Source organism: Geotrypetes seraphini, chromosome 11 (genome assembly GCF_902459505.1).
Source record: "Geotrypetes seraphini chromosome 11, aGeoSer1.1, whole genome shotgun sequence".
Taxonomy (NCBI): domain Eukaryota; kingdom Metazoa; phylum Chordata; class Amphibia; order Gymnophiona; family Dermophiidae; genus Geotrypetes; species Geotrypetes seraphini.
In genome coordinates this window covers 122,690,338-122,708,576 of record NC_047094.1, presented here as the reverse complement: position 1 = coordinate 122,708,576, position 18,239 = coordinate 122,690,338, and the positions used below count along the sequence as shown (strand labels likewise).

Sequence of the window (18,239 nt, the reverse complement as noted above, 5' to 3'; positions counted from 1 at the left end):
GCATGTGCATCGTCAAATAAAATGTGTACTGAACTGTTATATTTGTTTGACATGAGATACCTGGTTGTATTATATTGACTTGTTCACGTTATTCTCATGTCCTAGTTAATACTTGTATACTTGGTTTTTTTTCTTTGTATGTCATTGTTATAAATCTAATAAAAAAACAAACAAAACAAACAAACTTACTTTCTCTTGGCAACTCTGATATTCCTCATACCTCATACCTAGAAACCCACAACTTACTCAATCCCACACAGTCTGGCTTCAGATCCAACTACAGCACTGAGACCCTACTAGGAACACTGATGGACACAGCTAGACAGCATCTCTTGTACAGGCAAGAAAATCATGCTCATACAACTAGACTTCTCAGTAGCCTTCAACCTGGTAGACCATAACATCCTCCTACAAACGCTAGACTCCATAGGAATCTCAGGCAAGGTTCTCTCATGGTTTAAAGGCTTCCTACAATCCAGAACATACAGGGTTAAAACAAATAAATAAGAATCTGATCCTTGGTCCAACCCCTGAGGAGCTCCCCAGGGATCACCTCTATCTCCCACACTATTCAACCTATACATAGCCTCCCTCAGCTCCTGCCTTGATGAACATAGCATAACCTCATTCAGCTATGCAGATGACATCACCATTCGACCACCCACAACCCACTATGACAGGCATAATACACAGAACACTCAAAACTGTAGCAACATGGATGACTGAACACAAACTAAAACTTAACCCTGACAAAACAAATTTTATCCTCCTAGAAAACAGCAAAACTCCAACCTTAACAAACCTTGTAATAAACTTGATCTCTCACCCCATTCAACCCACACTAAAACTTCTTGGAGTACTGATTGACAGAAGCTGTACCATACAACCTCAAATCAACAAAATTATAAAAGCATCATTCATGACTATGAGAAACCTAAGATAAATCCGAAAATTCTTCGACAGGAAACAATTCCAACTTTTGGTACAATCTCTTAGCCTTGGACTAATAGACTACTGCAACATACTATACCTCCCCTGCCCAGCGACCGTGATAAAGCAATTACAAACAATACAAAATACAGCCTTAAGACTCATCTACTCATTAAAAAAAATATGACCACATAACAGAAGCATACCACGACACACACTGGCTACCAATTCAAGCAAGAGTACACTTCAAATTCTACTGCCTACTATTCAAAGAGATTAATGGAGAAAGCCCATCCTACTGGAACAACAGACTAACTCAATCCACCTCAACCAGACACTCACTATTCACAAACCCACCAACCAAAAATGTCAAATGAAGAAAACTATATGACAATCTAATAGCCACTAAAGCAGCAAAACTAGACAGGCAAATCACCAATCTGCTATCTTCGACCACAGACTACAAAACCTTCAAGAAAGAAACTAAAACTCTACTATTTAAAAAATACATAAAACCTATATAACAAGACCAATTTCACCACCTCACTCTCTTACCCCTTTCAAATCTAAAAAGTTTTTAACTACCCAACATATATCACCTCAAATTCCCGACAATCTTTTGGTAATTCATATGTAATCCCTATGACAATTCTCATGTAAAACTACAATTCTTGTAACCTATGACAATTCTCATGTAAAGTTATAATTCTTGTAACCTCCTGGTAAATCTTATGTAATCTGCCTTGAACCGTAAGGTAATGGCGGAATAGAAATCACTAATGTAATGTAATATTCAGAGAGCTATTCAGTGGTGTACCAAGTGGGGAGTGGGAGGGGTGGTCTGTCCCAGGTGCATGCTCTAAGGCAGTGATCTCAAACTCAAACCCTTTGCAGGGTGACATTTTGGATTTGTAGGTACTTGGAGGGCCGCAGAAAAAAATAGATAATGTCTTATTAAAGAAATGACAATTTTGATGAGGTAAAACTCTTTGTAGTTTATAAATCTTCCCCCCCCCCCACTTCTTTGCAGCATCCTTCAGCTTCCCCCCTGGCCTCCCGGTCTTAGTTTCAGCTAATTACTGCAGCCTGCAGAGAGGGTCGCCAGTGCTGTAGCGTTCCTTGCAGGTACCATCGGCTTCCACAGCATGTTCCCTCTGCCACGGTCCCACCCCTCCTCTGACTTCAGGGGCATGATAGCGCCAGAGGGAATGTGCTGCTGAGAACGACGGCAGCCTGCAAGGATCACTACAGCACCAGCAATCCTCTTTGTAGGCTGCGGTAATTATCCGAAGGTAAGAGCGGGAGGCCAGAGGGAAAGTCAGAGGATGCTGCAAAGAGCGGGCAGCACTAGTACAGACCCTGGGCCGCATGTGGCCCCCGGGCCGTGAGTCTGAGCCACTGCTGCTTTCCTGAACCAGCAGCAGTAGCAGTAAACTTTAAATTCAGCCATCGCGGGATCTTCCTGCACCTCATTTGCTATTGGACCAGTGAAAATTGCAATTCATTCTAAAATGAGATTGCTATTTTTATAGAAAATAACTCCTTCTGACTATACTTGAAAGAAGGAAATTGCAGGAATGAATATGAGCATGAATAGAAACAGGCCTGGCAGAAAACATACTCCATATAAGATCTGAAAGAAGTTTGTGTTTTTTTTTTTACCTTTTCTCTCTTTCCTGATCCCACAGGAAACCAGTTTTCTAGTGGAGCCGTTGTTTCATGCTAATGGCAACTCCTGATGTCAGCGTTCATGTGGAAGAAGTGGTGGTGGTTACCACACCAGACAATGCTGCTGATGGCAGTGGCATGGAGGAAGTCAAAACTGTGTTAGTGACTACGAGCTTGGGCCAGCACAGGTAGGAGGATGCAGCTCTTCAATTTGCTTAAAGTAGCCCTTGGGTGTCTGAGCAGCATAACTGCATCTAGTTATGCAGGAGACCTGTATCACATTTTCAAGGTTGGCTTCTACACCACCCATCTCAGAGAACTTGACACTTTTCTTATTTGTCACTTTGCTCATAATCCTCAATGTACAATTTGCACTATAAACCTCAAAACAGTATCCTACACAAATCAAGACAACCATAAATTCTTACACACTACAGATCTAGTCACCAAGTGAGTTTTTGGACATTACCACATACAGTGGTGCCTCACACAACGAACTTAATCCGTTCCAGGAGCAAGTTTGTTATGTGAAACGTTCGTTGTGTGAAACGCGTTTTCCCATAAGAATACATGTAAAACAAAATAATTCGTTCTGCAGCCCTGTTTTCCCATAAGAATACATGTAAAACAAAATAATTCGTTCTGCAGCCCTACATTTCCCTCCCTCCACCTCACCTTATATGCAGAGTTTGCCAGCTTTCTTTTTCACCCAGCCGCACGCTTTCAAAAAGCTGTGCACGCGCAGCTGCTGAAGTTGATCAATGTTCTCTTCTCCTGCAACTTCCGGTTTCCGGTTGCGTCAGAGGAGAAGATTGAACAACAGAGCATGCGCGCATGTGCTGCTCTTTGAAAGTGTGTGGCTGGCCGAAAAAGAAAGCCGGAAAACTCGGCATCTAAGGTAAGGTGGAGGGAGATGATGGAACACTGCATTCAGACAGGAGGGTGCTGCTGTTCCCGGCTTCGGCGAGAGTAGTTCCGCCCCCCCCCCCCGGGCCCCTCGGGCGACTTCGTTGTGTGAAACGAAGTTCGTTATAGGGAGCAAGACAAAAAGTTCGTTATGCGCAGCGTTCGCTGTGCGAGGCGTCCGTTATGCGAGGCACCACTGTACTCTTAAATTTTTATGCAGGTAGATTCAGACTGTGAAGCAAAGTGCACCATACAACTGGTGCTGTCACAGGCCCTGTTGCATTCTCTCTAAAGTAAAAGAGCACAGGTATATAAGTTTTCTCAGAGGATCAGCATATATTATTACATGTGGGTGATGTCTTCTACGGAACCTGGTACATATAGTCAAAAGTGGGTTCATAGTCATAAGCACATGAGACAAATGCGCGCCAACATTTCAGAGCGGACAACTGAGCGCAAGATGTGAGCGCGCCGCTCTTAAAGCTTCTTTTAAAGGGCTCCGACAGGAGGTGTGGGGGGAAACCCCTCCCCAGTTTACTTAATAGTGTTGGCGCTGCCATTGGGGGTGGTTTTGGGGGGTTGTAACCCCCCATTATACAGAAAACTTAACTTTTCCAAAAAAATAGGTCAAAAGTTAAGTTTTCTGTACTATCCCAGGACAAGCAGGCAGGTATTCTCACTAGTGGGTGACGTCATCCGACAGAGCCCCGATGCGGACGTCTCACAAGCATACTTGCTTGTAGAAACTTTAGGAAGTTTCAAGTCCCCACACCGCGAGTGCCTTCCCGCCCGATGCACCGGGCGTGTCTCCGCAGTTCTTACTTTTCCGCGGAGCCAAGAAGTCCGTCTTCGACTCTCTACGCGAAGTAACTTCACTTGTGCCTTCTAAGTCCGCGGTTTTGGGTTCTTTTACTCAAAAGAAAAGATGTGATAGTAGTAAAGACTGCAACATAAGCAATATCAGCAACTCATTTCTTAGTATTGCAACGGAAAGTGAAACGAAACAAAAATCCATACGAAAAAGGAGATTATCGCTGAAAAATAGCTGGAAAGCGATGACCACAAATGCTCGCAGTCTAAGCAACAAAGTTCATGATCTGCAAGCCCTGATGTTAGAGGCAGGTCTAGATATTGTCACTATCACAGAGACATGGTTCAGTGAATCACATGGATGGCATGCAAACATACCGGGATGTAATCTTTTTAGGAAGGACAGAGATGTTCAAAAAGGTGGAGGAGTAACTCTTTATGTAAAGATCAATATCCAAGCGACCGAAATGCAAGGGACCTGGGGAGATGAAGATGCGATATGGATTGCTCTGAAAAGAGAAGATGGAACTTCAATCTATGTGGGTGTAGTCTACAGACCTCAGACTCAATTGCAGCAAATTGATAAGGATCTGATTGTGGATATCCAAAAGTTTGGAAGGAAAGAGGATGTTCTGCTGTTGGGAGATTTCAACCTGCCGGATGCAGACTGGAATGTTCCGTCTGCAGAATCGGAAAGAAGTAGGGAGATTGTGGATGCCTTTCAAGGGCTCTGCTCAGACAAATGGTAACGGAACCCACAAGGGAAAAAGCGATATTGGATCTGGTCCTCACAAATGGAGAGAGTATCTCTAATGTTCGAGTGGGTGCTCACCTGGGAAGTAGCAATCATCAAACGGTTTGGTTTGATATAACGGCTAAAGTGGAGAGCGGTCGCACGTTACTTAAAGTCCTAGATTTCAAACGTACGGACTTTAATGCTATGGGAGAGTACCTGAAGAAAGAGCTGTTAGGATGGGAGGACATAAGAGAAGTGGAAAGACAATGGTCTAAGCTGAAAGGAGCGATAAAAATGGCTACGGACCTTTATGCGAAGAAAATCAATAAAAACAAGAGAAAAAGGAAGCCGATATGGTTCTCCAACCTAGTGGCTGAGAAAATAAAGGCGAAAGAGTTGGCGTTCGTGAAATATAAAAAAACCCAAGAAGAGGAGAGCAGAAAGGACTACAGGGTGAAACTGAAAGAAGCCAAGAGAGAGATAGTGTCTGGCGAAAGCACAAAAAATGGCTAAAAATGTAAAAAATGGAGACAAAAATTTTTTCAGATATATTAGTGAAAGGAGGAAGATGAAAAATGGAATTGCTAGGCTAAAAGATGCTGGGAACCAATATGTGGAAAGTGATGAGGAGAAAGTGAATGTGCTAAACAAATACTTCTGTTCTGTGTTCACAGAAGAAAATCCTGGAGAAGGACCGAGATTGTCTAGCAAAGTTACACGAGAAAATGGAGTAGATTCTGCACCGTTCACGGAGGAGGGTGTTTATGAGCAACTTGAAAAACTGAAGGTGGACAAAGCGATGGGACCAGACGGGATCCATCCCAGGATACTAAGGGAGCTCAGAGAGGTTCTGGCGAGTCCTATTAAAGACTTGTTCAACAAATCTCTGGAGACAGGAGTATTTCCTGGGGATTGGAGGAGAGCGGATGTGGTCCCTATTCATAAAAGTGGTCACAGGGATGAAGCAGGAAACTACAGGCCTCACTTCAGTTGTTGGTAAGTCTTAACAGAGATTTCGGCAGTTGGAACCCAAGCACAGTACCGGGTAGAGCTTTGGCTTATTGCCCAGAAATAGCTAAGAAGAAAAAATTAAAATAAATTTAAATTGAATCAGGTTGGGCAGACTGGATGGACCATTCGGGTCTTTATCTGCCGTCATCTACTATGTTACTATGTTACATACCAATGTTTTGCTGAGTTTTATTCTTGATGTTGCGGATATGGTTGTGCAGTGATTGTTGTTCAATGATTGAATGTTGTTTCAAGTTGACCTAAATAAAGTTTTAAAAAAAATTCGACTCTGGATATAACAGACCATTTTTCCAGGTCCCTTGAAGTCCATTATAACGAGATTATACCATATTAAATTTTAACTTGATAAACGAGCGTTGTCTTGCAATACAAGTATGTACAGTATATGTGTGTCACGTCATCACAACTGAGCCGATGGTTCTCTCTCTTGATGCTGCAAGGTCTTGCAATACAAGTGCGTGCTGCATACGCGCATTACAACTGAGCTGATGATCCTTGTACAATCTCTCTGGAGGCTGAACGGATGGGATCTTGCATCTCTGATAGCTTCAGCTGCAGGGCAACTAAAAGACGATCCCTCCCGTTTGGGCTACCTGCCCAGGAGCTTCTTGACATGCCCAGTTTGTTCCTGCAGCTTCACTGCTTGGTTTAATTTCAGTTAATTCTGCTCGTGATTTGTTTTCAATTCCTAGTTCTTTTTTTTTTTTTTTTTTTCCGCGGGTTTGCATCCCTGTGCGAGTGATCCTTCGGCAGGAGATCACAGACATTTTAAAGTTTGTCTGCTTCTGGAGGGTGCTCTGTAAGCCTGAAACTGAGGTAAGCCCTCTGGACAGCCTGCAGATTGAATCGGGTCTCCAGGTTCGGGAGCCATCTCTCCCCTGATTCATCCGCAAAGGGGTAGAGCACAGGCTGCTGCAGTTCCGAGGAAGTAAGCCTGGATCGAAACCACGCCGCGTGTCTTCCCTGATTTCCCTGAGGGGTCCTGGTGGTCGTGATCTGAGGTGACAGGGAAGTTGAGGCGGCCAGAAGATCTCATGAGAATCTTGGAGAGGGTGAGATCCAGAAGGTCTTGAGCATGCGCAGATGCTCAAGGCCCAGCAGCAGCCCAGCAGAAAACGCTGCGGCAGGCACTTTCTAACACCGGCGGTGCATGGGTAAGGACAGGGCCGGTTAGTGGGGGGGGGGGAGGAGGCGATCGCAGAGGTTGGGAGCTTCGGGGGGAGCAATACTGCCGGTTTTAGAGTTTGGATCGGGGGTCACGTGGAACGAATCATCTGAGTTGCCATTATGGCCTATGGGGAAAGTTGCTTTGCTATATGAGTACTTTGGATTGTGAGCATACTTCTGGAACAAATTATGCTCGCAAACCAAGGTACCACTATATATTTTTACTTTATGCGGTGCAGTATTTTGTATAAAAATTTTTGGGTTGTGGAATGAATCGTCTGAATTTCCATTATTTCTTATGGGGCAATTTGTGTTGATATACGAGTGCTTTGGATTACAAGCATGTTTCTGGAACGAATTATGCTCGCAAACCAAGGTTTTACTGCAATAGATACTGTATGTATGTGTGCATATATTTCACATGCCTTCTCATAAGATTTCAGTTCATTGTCAGTACAGTGTTTGTTTGTTTTTTTGCAGCCCTAGTAGTTTTTTTGTGCTATGTAACTGTTCAAGCCATTTGCCTGTTTCATTAATTGATAGAGTAAAGTTAAGAGTTTGGAGTTTAACATCTGGTGTGGTCCACCTTTATTGGAGTGTGTAGACAGTTTGATTCATGCTTGCAATGCCCCCCCAGCTTTCAAGTTGGCCCTGGCCCTGTTCCCAACAGATAAATTCTTTTTATACTCCTTCTGCTGCCATCTGGGCAGGGTCTAGGCAATCACCTAGCACCTCACTTAACAAAGGGACCTACATATTGAATATACATGTTGATTTGTGTTCTACCTAAAATTATATATATAGAGCAGAATATAAATTTTGTAACTAAATAAATTACAACATTTTGATTATTTTGTAAGCTTTTTATGGCAGCTCATTCTGGTGGAGAATGGTTGCACTGAATTTTCTTTTGCTTGCTGGAATGTTGTGATTTCACCCTATCTCTAAAACATTCTATATAGTTGTCTAGTTTATTGTTTTGTCCATTGTGTTGGGTAAAATATATATTTCAGTGCAATAGGTTAGATATTCTAGATATGTGGGTTGTGTCCCAATAGCCGCGTGCCATATGTAGATTTTTTCTGTTACTCTGCTCTACTTCATTGGGCTCTCTAGCTCCACTTGTAGTTTTTCCCTTCTGCACGCATTCCAGCAGGAGTGTACTTGTTCTGCTCTCTCCTTTTTTTCTTATTTTATTTGCTGTTTTTCGTCCCTTTTTGGGATTTCTTGTGCTCGGAGCGATTCTTCATCTCTGCCTGTATGGAGATCACATAGACTTTAGTCTGCAGCTGACAGGTCTATCCCTAGTGGTACCTGTCAGCCAGCCTGCTTCTAAGGAGGCTGTCCCCACTTTTTTATCCTTCTCCCAAAAGAAGGTTCAAGCGCAGGCTGTTAGGCATACCTAGGAGACTCGGCGGTATCTTGCAGGGTGCCGGCTGCAATTCTCATCTCCACCTGTTCCTGAGTATGTCTGTCGGTCCGTGGGGGTGGAGGTGCAGTCAGGCACCGAGTCTGACTGGCAGCCTGAAGATCAGTGAAAAGGAAACATTCCCAGTATGAGACAGTGATTCTCTGATTTCAGCTACTGAAAGAGAGCTGAGCCAACACAGGTCATAGTGAATAAAGGCTATCAACTTGTGAGGTGAATTGGGGTGGGGTATCTGAATTCCAAACTTCTGAAGGTTTCTGTCTGAATTCCAAACTTCTGAAGGTTTCTGCATGTCTCTCCATGTTCTCCCACCTGAAAAATCCTAAAAATCACAGTTTTAAAAGTTTGCTGACTGAAAAATATTGTTATTTTGGCACAAATTTCTTAGATTTTTAGCAAACGTTTTTTCAAAGGCTCCCTTCTCCAAAACTGCAAATTTTTCATCAAAACTTGTTGGGATTGAGTTCTTGAGCTTTCCTAGTGTGACTTCTTGCCAGGATGGTGCACATTTAACGGCTCAGGAGCTTTCATGTACAACAGGGCACAGCCGGGAGTGGTGACAGCGCAAAGTTTGCCCTCTCCCCTCATTAAGTAGGTAGCTAAACACTCTGCTAGCCCAGTGGGGAGGCGCTCTTTGTTTTCGGGGCTCAGTACAGCTGATAGTTCCCTGTACAAGGCTGCAGACCCCCTTCTGCAGCCTAAGAAACACAAGGTTAAGTTATCTAAGGGTAACTCTGCTTTCCAGAAGCCAGAAGTCTTCTTAGACTTTATGAAATATTTGTGGAATGAGTTTCACAGCAGGCGTTCTTCCCCTGCACAGTCCCGCTCCGCCTCAGATATGTCTTTCAGCTCAGTTAGCTGCTGTACCAGCGCTACCTGATCCTGATCTGGGTGATCCTTATGATGATGACCAGCTCGCTGGCCCCTTATTCTCTGGCACAGCTCTCCTCAAGATAGGGGACCAGGGTCTGTATTCTGGCTTTTTGAAGCCCTCTCGAGCTTTAGAGCTTGGGGATGATCTCATGGTTCTGTGCTTGTTTAAGTCTGTGGTTTTGCCAGATCTTAGTTGAATTTGCTCACTCAGCCGACTCCGTCCACTTCTTCCTCTTGGCTTTGTGATGTGTGCTTAATCTTCCACCTTTCTCTGATATGAGCATTTTAAATTCAGATCAATATGACTTTCCGAGGGGTGCTCTTAAGATAGTGAGGGCTTAAGATAGTGTCTCGCTTATATTATCTGACACAGGAGTGCCAGCAGCTTCTGGACCAGCCTAGGGTGGATTATTTGGTTGCACAAGTGACTAAACGTACCTCCCTTCCCAGTGAAGGTGGTGTGGTGCTTAAAGATATGCCGGACAGCCGTGGATGTGGTCTCCCAGAAACTTTTTGATGCACCTACTTTGGACATAAAGGCTGCTTCGTTGGCATCTTTTGTCACATGCACCTGTTTGGCACTCTGGAGAGTGAGGCTGTTGATCCTCCTCCTCCTCCTCAACTCCTTTTAGTTGGGGGTGATTATGTTGCTGACACTTTATATGATCTTCTGCGGGTTCTGGCTAAAATGTCAGACAATGGGCTGGTGATTCCACTTCCAAGGCTGCGTTGGTTAGACTTCCCTTTAAGGGGCAGTTATTGTTTGGCAAGGGCCTGGACGACCTCATGGATTCTGTGGTGGACCATCACCGTAAGACCCTGCCTGATAGCAGAACCAAAACCTCTAGAGCAGTGGTTCTCAACCCTGTCCTGGGGGACCCCCAGCCAGTCGGGTTTTCAAGATATACCTCATAAATATGCATGAGAGAGATTTGCATACCTGTCACTTCCATTATATGCATTGCCTCTATTGTGACCACTCTGGCGCCTGGCATTTGAATGTAATCCCAAGATTGAGGACAACTTCAAATTTAGAAGCAAACAAATATAGGTTTGTACCTTGACTGTACTCTGCAATGGCATGAAGACTCTTCCCAGAGCAGTGTCAAATCTCACTCCCAAGTACTCTAAGAACAGTGCTGTAAAGAGAATGCCCTTGTTGAAATTGTTGAAGCTTTTTGTCAGAAACTGAATTTTGGTTCTCATTCTTTGTCTACTCCAATTTGTACATTCCCTTTTTTTAAAGTTATATTGAAAACTGCTTAGATTTATCTTTATGGTATATTAAATAAATTAGAACTTTGACTATCCAGTCCAGACACTGAAGCAATTGAACTACTTTGGTTGTTGTCTGGATAGCCCTCTTGAAGGGATTTAGCTCAATTTATTTTAACCAGTCATTCAAATTGATAACCAGTCATCCAAGTTGGGATGAACTGTGATTTCTTTTTACAAAGAAATTCTGCTGTTACAACCATAACCTTGGAAAAGGTCCTGGGAGTGGTAGCTAACTCAAATGCCAGATTACAAAGGTAAGAACCTAGTGGTGCAAGTGGTGGTTGAGAATTGCAGAATTGAGGAAACGCTGATGAGGAGCCAAATAAAGCATGAGAAAGTATGATCCTTTGAGGTCTAAGGAGTGGCAAATCAAATGCAAGGTGCTGATAAAGAAGGCAAAAAGAGACCTTGAAAATAAAATTGCAATGGAAGCAAAAACTCTTAGTAAAATCTTATTTAGGAGTATTAGAAGCATGAGGCAGGGAAAAGAATTGGACCTCTAAATGACCGAGGGGTGAAAAGAGTACTCAGGAAAGACAAGACCATAGTGGAGAGATTAAATGAATTCTTTGCTTCAGACTTCACTGAGGAAGATGTGGGGGAGGTAACAGTGCCAAAATGATATCCATTGCTGATGAATCAGAGAAACTATAACAAATCTTTGTAATGCTAGAAGATGTAATAGAGCAATTTGACAAATTGAAGACCAAATGGTATACATCCCAAAGTACTCTTAGAATTGAAGAATGAGCTTGCAGAGCTATTGTTATTAATTTGTAATTTATCTTTAAAATCCAGGATGGCACAGGAAGATTGGAGGGGGGCTAACGTAATGCCAATTTTTAAATAGGGTTTCAGAAGTGATCTGGGAAATTATAGACCGAGCAAAATGATAGAGACTATTGTAAAGAACAAACTTACAGAACACATACATAAGCATGGATTAATGAGACTGATCCAACTCGTAGATTTAGTCAAGGGACATCTTGCCTCACCAGTCTACTATGTTTCTTCAAAGAGGTGAATATTTATTTAAAAATGTATATATTGCTTTACACCAAAGCAGTATACAATCAACATACAAAATGCAATAAATATGACAATATGTCAAACATTGTTCTAAAGCAGAATACAATACATAGAATATACCTTGTAATCTACATAAAAGCTGATACATACAAATATATTTCAATAGTTTTGTAAAAAACATTTTGTGGCTTACACAAATCCAACTGCCCAATCAAAGCATTCCTGAGCTTCACACCCATTACAGAAAACATCGACATCCCAAGTCTTATATGAGATATAATACACACCCTATCCAGGGCCAATCTCATAGCACATTCTGACTGTAGCTCTCTTGTAGGTTGACTCAAGAACTCCTTTACATCTCTCCGCCTTGGCCCTTGGTAGGTCAAGTCATCTGCAGGATAGCAATTCATCTGAGCCTGGTAATCCTCGTGGCTCTTGACTGGTCTCACCATCCGTGGTATGCAGATATTGTCCATCTTCAGTGGAACAGGAAGCTCAGGCTCCCTCTTCATCATGACCTGTTCACTCAGAGGCTGGTTCCCATGGAGAACTCCCAGGGCTTTGGTCTTACCTTATGGATCTTGAGTGCAGGGCCTTGATTCAGAGGGGCTATTCTGATGTACTTGTTGCCTCTTTTTTGAGGACCAAGAAACCACCTACAATGGCGGCTTACGCCAAGGCTTGGAATGCTTTCCAGCAATGGTGTGCTAGAGACCAGGTGGAGCCGTTGCATGCTCCTATTCCTGTTGTTCTCGCTTTCTTTCAGGCCTGTCTGAAAAAAGGGCTGGCAATGGCCTTCCTCAAGGTACAGGTGGAAGGCCTTTTCTGTTTTAGAGCACACAGTTGTTCCAATTCACTTACGTCTCATCCAGATGTGACTAGATTTCTTAGGAGGGTGCTTCACTTGTGACCACCCCTACAGCAGTCCTTCTCTTCATGGAATCTTAATGTGCTGAGAGGGCTTGCGGAAGCCCCTATAGAGCCGCTCAAAGATGCATCCCTTCTGGACCTTACGGTCAAGATAGTTTTCCTTGTGGTGATTGTTTCAGCAAGGCATATTTGAGAGCTGTAGACTCTCTTGTAGAGAGCCCTTTCTCCAGTTCACGGAGATGGGGGGTTCCCTCCACAGAGTTCCCTCCTTTCTTCCAAAGATGGTTTCTGATTTTCATGTCAACTGGGAAGTTTGACTGCCTGCTTTTTGTTCCACAGGGTCAAAGCAGAAGGATCAGATTCTGAGAAAACTGTACATGCGCATAGTCTTACTCTACCACTTAGAGAGGACCAATGATTTTTGTCTTTCTGACTATTTGTTTGTCCTGACGAGCCAGTCCAGTCAAGGTGTAGTCCAGCATCCAAGGCCTCTATTGCACAATGGATCTGCATGGCCATTTCGTTGACTTACATCGCCTGTGGCAAGCAGCTACCAGTTTCTATCAAAACTTATTCAACCAGGGGTGTCACAGCTTCATAGGCAGAGTCTCGAGTGATTCATCTGGCTGAAATTTGTAGTGTGTCCATTTGGTCATCTCTTCATACCTTTATACAGTTTTTCAAAGTGGATGTGGCATCTTGGTCTGATATTGCAGACAGGCTCCTCTGTCCCACTAGATGTTGCCATTGCTTTGGTACATCACCTATTGTATTGACTCTGGAGGGGATGTAACAGAATGGAAGATTAGGTTCTTTCCTTTAGTAATCTTCTTTCTGTTAGTTCTTGATGGAGTCAATACGGCCCGCCCTCTGTCTACTCTGTTTCACTTTATCACCTACCTTTTTCTACCTCAGATGTTTCTCCTTTCAGGCCTAAGTATCTTCCAACCAGCAGGCAGGCCCTGTGGGGAATCATTCTGTATATAAAAGTACATATCTTTGGTCATCTCTTCATACCTATATACAGTTTTTCAAAGTGGATGTGGCATCTTGGTCTGATATTGCAGACAGGCTCCTCTGTCCCACTAGATGTTGCCATTGCTTTGGTACATCACCTATTGTATTGACTCTGGAGGGGATGTAACAGAATGGAAGATTAGGTTCTTTCCTTTAGTAATCTTCTTTCTGTTAGTTCTTGATGGAGTCAATACGGCCCGCCCTCTGTCTACTCTGTTTCACTTTATCACCTACCTTTTTCTACCTCAGATGTTTCTCCTTTCAGGCCTAAGTATCTTCCAACCAGCAGGCAGGCCCTGTGGGGAATCATTCTGTATATAAGAGTACATATCTTTATCGCTGGCTTCATTCCAGTTAGTGCTTGTTGTACGCAGCAGGTTGGTCCCATGTTCTTGTCTGTTTTTTTCATGTTGCCTGTTTATTAATTGTTTTCTTATATATTGCAGAGGAGAACAGAATGCTATTGTGTGGAGGGAAAGTTCCCCCTGCCTCCTTTGTGTGTATGCTTTGTTCCAGTGTTATTCTTTTGCTTTTGGACCGAACTGTAGGGGGCTCTGTGTTCCTCAGCTATGTGGGAGGAGCAGAGGAAAAAAGTTTGTGGTTTCTGCAAGACCTGGTTTGCAGGTTGAGATAAAACACCTATCGTATTGACTCCATCAGGAACTAACAGAAAGAAGATTCCCAAAGATAAGAACCTAATCTTTCAATACTAGTGTTGGCTGTCCCAGCCTATGACCCACCACTACAAACCACAGTAATTGTTTATAAAATCCAATATAGTAGTCATCCCCAAATATTTGGCAAGCCACCCTTCTAGAGTTTCCAGTTAAAACACTCAGTCCAACCCTATTTCCCCTCTCCCTCATTTCTCCTCCAAGCTACTGATCCCCAACCCCCTATCTCTGTTCCCTGCCCTTATCAATGCTATATACCCTTCACCCAAAACTCCCTCACTAAAGGGATGCCTTGACTCTCCCTCCCCCCTTACTAACAATTACTTATCATATTAAAGCACACTCCAAATTCACGAGGCATATGTCCTGATCATAACAAAACTGGATCTGCAGGCTACCCAGCCATTGTCCAGTGGAATCTCATAGTTTCTAAATCTTTTACTGATTATTTTATGACAAAACCTTATGTTATGAGGCTTGTAGTAGTGGGCCACCACCATTCCAAACATCACCAAATTTCCAATGCAAGTGGTACCAAATGAGCACCATAGGAGCCCATTAATAACCAAATAAATGAGCCCTGAAACATTCTGTTCTTAAATCCTCACAAGTATTGTAATCTCTTCATGTAGGCATTCTCTTTTCCAAGCTCCAGTGCAGCCAATCTTTCTAGCCTCCACAATGCTTCAGAATATTTTTCTGTAGCACAAAGTCTTTTGGTTCTTGCACACAGTCTTGATGTACAATCTGGAGCTTAGCAGCTATAACAAAGCACAGTGTACTTTTTCTTTCGCCAGTTGAAAGCACAATGGGGCAAAATCGTGGTGCATCCTGGTCACTTTTGTGGAATAGTCCTGAATGCAAAGAATTTTATGTCCATAAAAGCTAATTTAATGCCTCCCCCCAAAGCATGCAGTATCTCTTCTTCGTATGCACAATTAAGTAATTGGAACTAAGATCATAACTTGCAGCCTTGCATTCTGCTCTATGCGAGACCATTGGTCTGACCCAGTAAGGTTATTCTTATGTTCTTATGACCTGTTTAATGCAAAGGGGACCTGCCTAACTCTGGAGGTTTAGGGTTTACTGCAGACATGTTTTAAGGTCCCCTTGGAGCTCAGTGTTTGCAATAGATTCCAGAAGTCCAATCAAATAAATTATTTCTATGATTTCTGTTTTCCATGTCATCACTTTATAACAGGGGAGAGTGTGACGCAGTGGTTAAAGCTTCCCTTCTTTAGTCAGAATAGTTCTCCATTTATTCACAAATATTATCATTCTCTTATTTGTCAAATCCTTAGTAGATACTCATCCTTCCTTGGTAGTATTGTACTAGTTATGACAAACGTGATCAATCAGACCCCAAAGTTTACCATTTGAAGGAGGAGTGCTGCGCAGTTTGTAACCTCTTGCACATCAACTTTCTGTGTGTTCTTTTTATTTTTCAGAGGTAGATAAAGGTTGTACCCTATCCCTGCAGCATGATGTTGGTATGGAGAATCCTGATGGGTTTAGATTGTGTGAGGTAATAGATTCTGTAACAGTAATGCTGAGGAGGGTGCTGACCTGGAATCAAAACACTTGTATAAATTAATTTCTATTTTATGTGATATATTGGTAATACTTAATCTTTGCCACTATCATTTTTGTTTCTGACACTGATTTTTTTTCCTTTGCAGAAGTCTTTCAGAAGAGACCATAGAAACTGAAAATGTGGCTGCAGCAGCTGCCGCTGCTGCCTTCACGGAATCGTCAGAGCTAAAAGAAACTGTATTAGGTAAGGGAAGTCTTGATGACTTGAGTCCATCCCTTCAATTCAGTATCTGCAGTCTTTCCTCTAACTTCTTCTGTAAAGGTATGGGCAATAACTAGTGTATGCAGACTGCGACAGAGCGGAAGAGGAACAAGTTCTTTATTTTGTTGCTATAAATTTATTATAAAGGATTGTGCAGTACATTGGTCTGTTTGCATAAGCTTACCTGCTACAGGTGACATCAGGTTCTGCACTAGTTTGTAAGCTTTAACACACAGTAGCAAAATGGTTTCTAGAAGTGACAACATAGCTTTGAAAACAGCCCCCCCTGAATATGTCTGTGTTGAGAGGTATTCTCAGGGCAGGGTTTGGACAAGGGAAGAAAACAGCACATAGTTTTTCTTAGAAAAGTTACTGCACAAAAAGGAGATGTATGTTTTTTCCCTTTGGGCAACTTTCAAAGGGAAATTATATGCATACTCTCTTTTTGAAAATTGGTAGAAATTTTGTAGGTTAGCAGTAATGTCTGCAGTATTGAAAGAATAAAAATAATTTTTGAATGTTGAACCTGCTACTAATTGTCAGCTCATGCATTCTGACAGTATAATACACAGGGCTGGAGATGAAATATAGCAAGTCACTTTGCTTTTGTGTAACTTCTCTCCCATTGCTTTCTCCTGGAGAAGTGAAGATGGCTGAAGAGGAGAATGTGGAAACTGAAATCATTTACCCTATCACATGTGGAGAGAATAAAGCCAACCTGATCTGGAGGAAGTTTGTTTGTCCAGGAATTAATGTGAAGTGTGTGCAGGTAATGGCAGCATAGGTAACTTCACGACTGTCGGAGAACTTTCTCTTTCCACCTTTGCCTGTAGCAGTTTGAGTTGTTAATGGGCATGAAGAACCCTAGAATCCAAAACTCTGCTGTTTATTGGTCTCGCACCCAGACCCACCTATCAGCATTTGGAAGTGATCCATACAGAACATGCCTGCATATTACATTTAGTAAGTGCTCCATGTGGTAAGTTAGAGGCATTCACCATGTTAATAGATCAGACAATTGAGATGTCAGGCAGTTTGAAATGGTATGCTCCTCACTATGGGCTAGATTCACTAAGGACACCGATCGTGTTCCGACCACTTTGCGACCCCGACCCGATTCACTAACCTTACTCCCGATCCAATCCGTGCATGCAAATGAGGGGGAATGGCATGCAAATGCAGGAAGGCAGCGATTCACTAAAAAATTGCAGGAACACCGACTGGGCTGGCAGATCAAAAAATAAGCGACTGCCCTGCTCTCTGCCCCAACTCTCCTCTTGCCGCGACTCTCTTCTTGCCGCCCTGCTCTCTGCCCCGACTCTCCTCTTACTGTGACTCTTCTCTTTCCGCCCTGCTCTCTGCCCCGACTTTCCTGCTCGCCTTTCCCTGCTGTGAGAGCCCGTGGTTTAACCCGCGGGTTTAAAACGGGTAAAAAGTAAAAAAAATAAAATGTTTCCAGCTCTGTAAGTATGCGCAGACCATCTACAGGCAAAGAAGATGGACTGCACATGCGTCACGATCGCTCTCCAGCGATTCGTGCGGTCGGTTGAGGGCGTGACTTGGGCGCCTGGCAACCTCACGGATCGGATCGTTAATGGATCAGATCGGATTCGTGAGGTTAGTGAATCTAGCCCTATGTGACTTCAGCTAGGCAGTAGGCAGAGACTGCCAAGAGGAGGAAATCCAAAGTCAAATAGGGACCCTGCACACTTTGTCTATACAGTCTGTGCTGGGATGTGGCACTGCTATGTTCTAAACTGAACAGTGCTGGATATAGTCTGCATCAGAATTTCTCTTGGTGTTCTTGTAATAAATATTCTTGTACAATCATTCTTTATTCCGGAACTAGTTGATTATTTCCGTCTACCCGCCAGAACTTTGTAGGAAGCCTCACACTTCAGAGACTTAAACCCCTCCTCAAGTTCAAGTTTCAAGTTTATTGATTCTTAATGAATCGCCTATTATAGATTACTAGGCGATGTACAAAACCATAAAACATGTAAAATAGACAATGGTGATAAT

General features: G+C 43.0%; 1 protein-coding gene across 6 annotated transcripts in view; it reads left to right on the top strand.

The window, feature by feature from the left end:
• GMEB2 (glucocorticoid modulatory element binding protein 2) overlaps window positions 1-18,239 on the top strand; it is a 134,477-nt gene that overhangs the window by 19,435 nt on the left and 96,803 nt on the right. For 4 of the 6 annotated variants that reach the window (XM_033963346.1, XM_033963349.1, XM_033963345.1 and 1 more), the window contains exons 2-4: window positions 2,619-2,786; window positions 16,102-16,199; window positions 16,859-16,986. In XM_033963346.1, coding sequence (XP_033819237.1) covers window positions 2,650-2,786; window positions 16,102-16,199; window positions 16,859-16,986 — 363 coding nt within the window. In that variant the 5' untranslated portion in view covers window positions 2,619-2,649. The remainder of the gene's footprint in view (window positions 1-2,618; window positions 2,787-16,101; window positions 16,200-16,858; window positions 16,987-18,239) is intronic. The other 2 variants (XM_033963351.1, XM_033963348.1) reach the window with 1 other exon arrangement.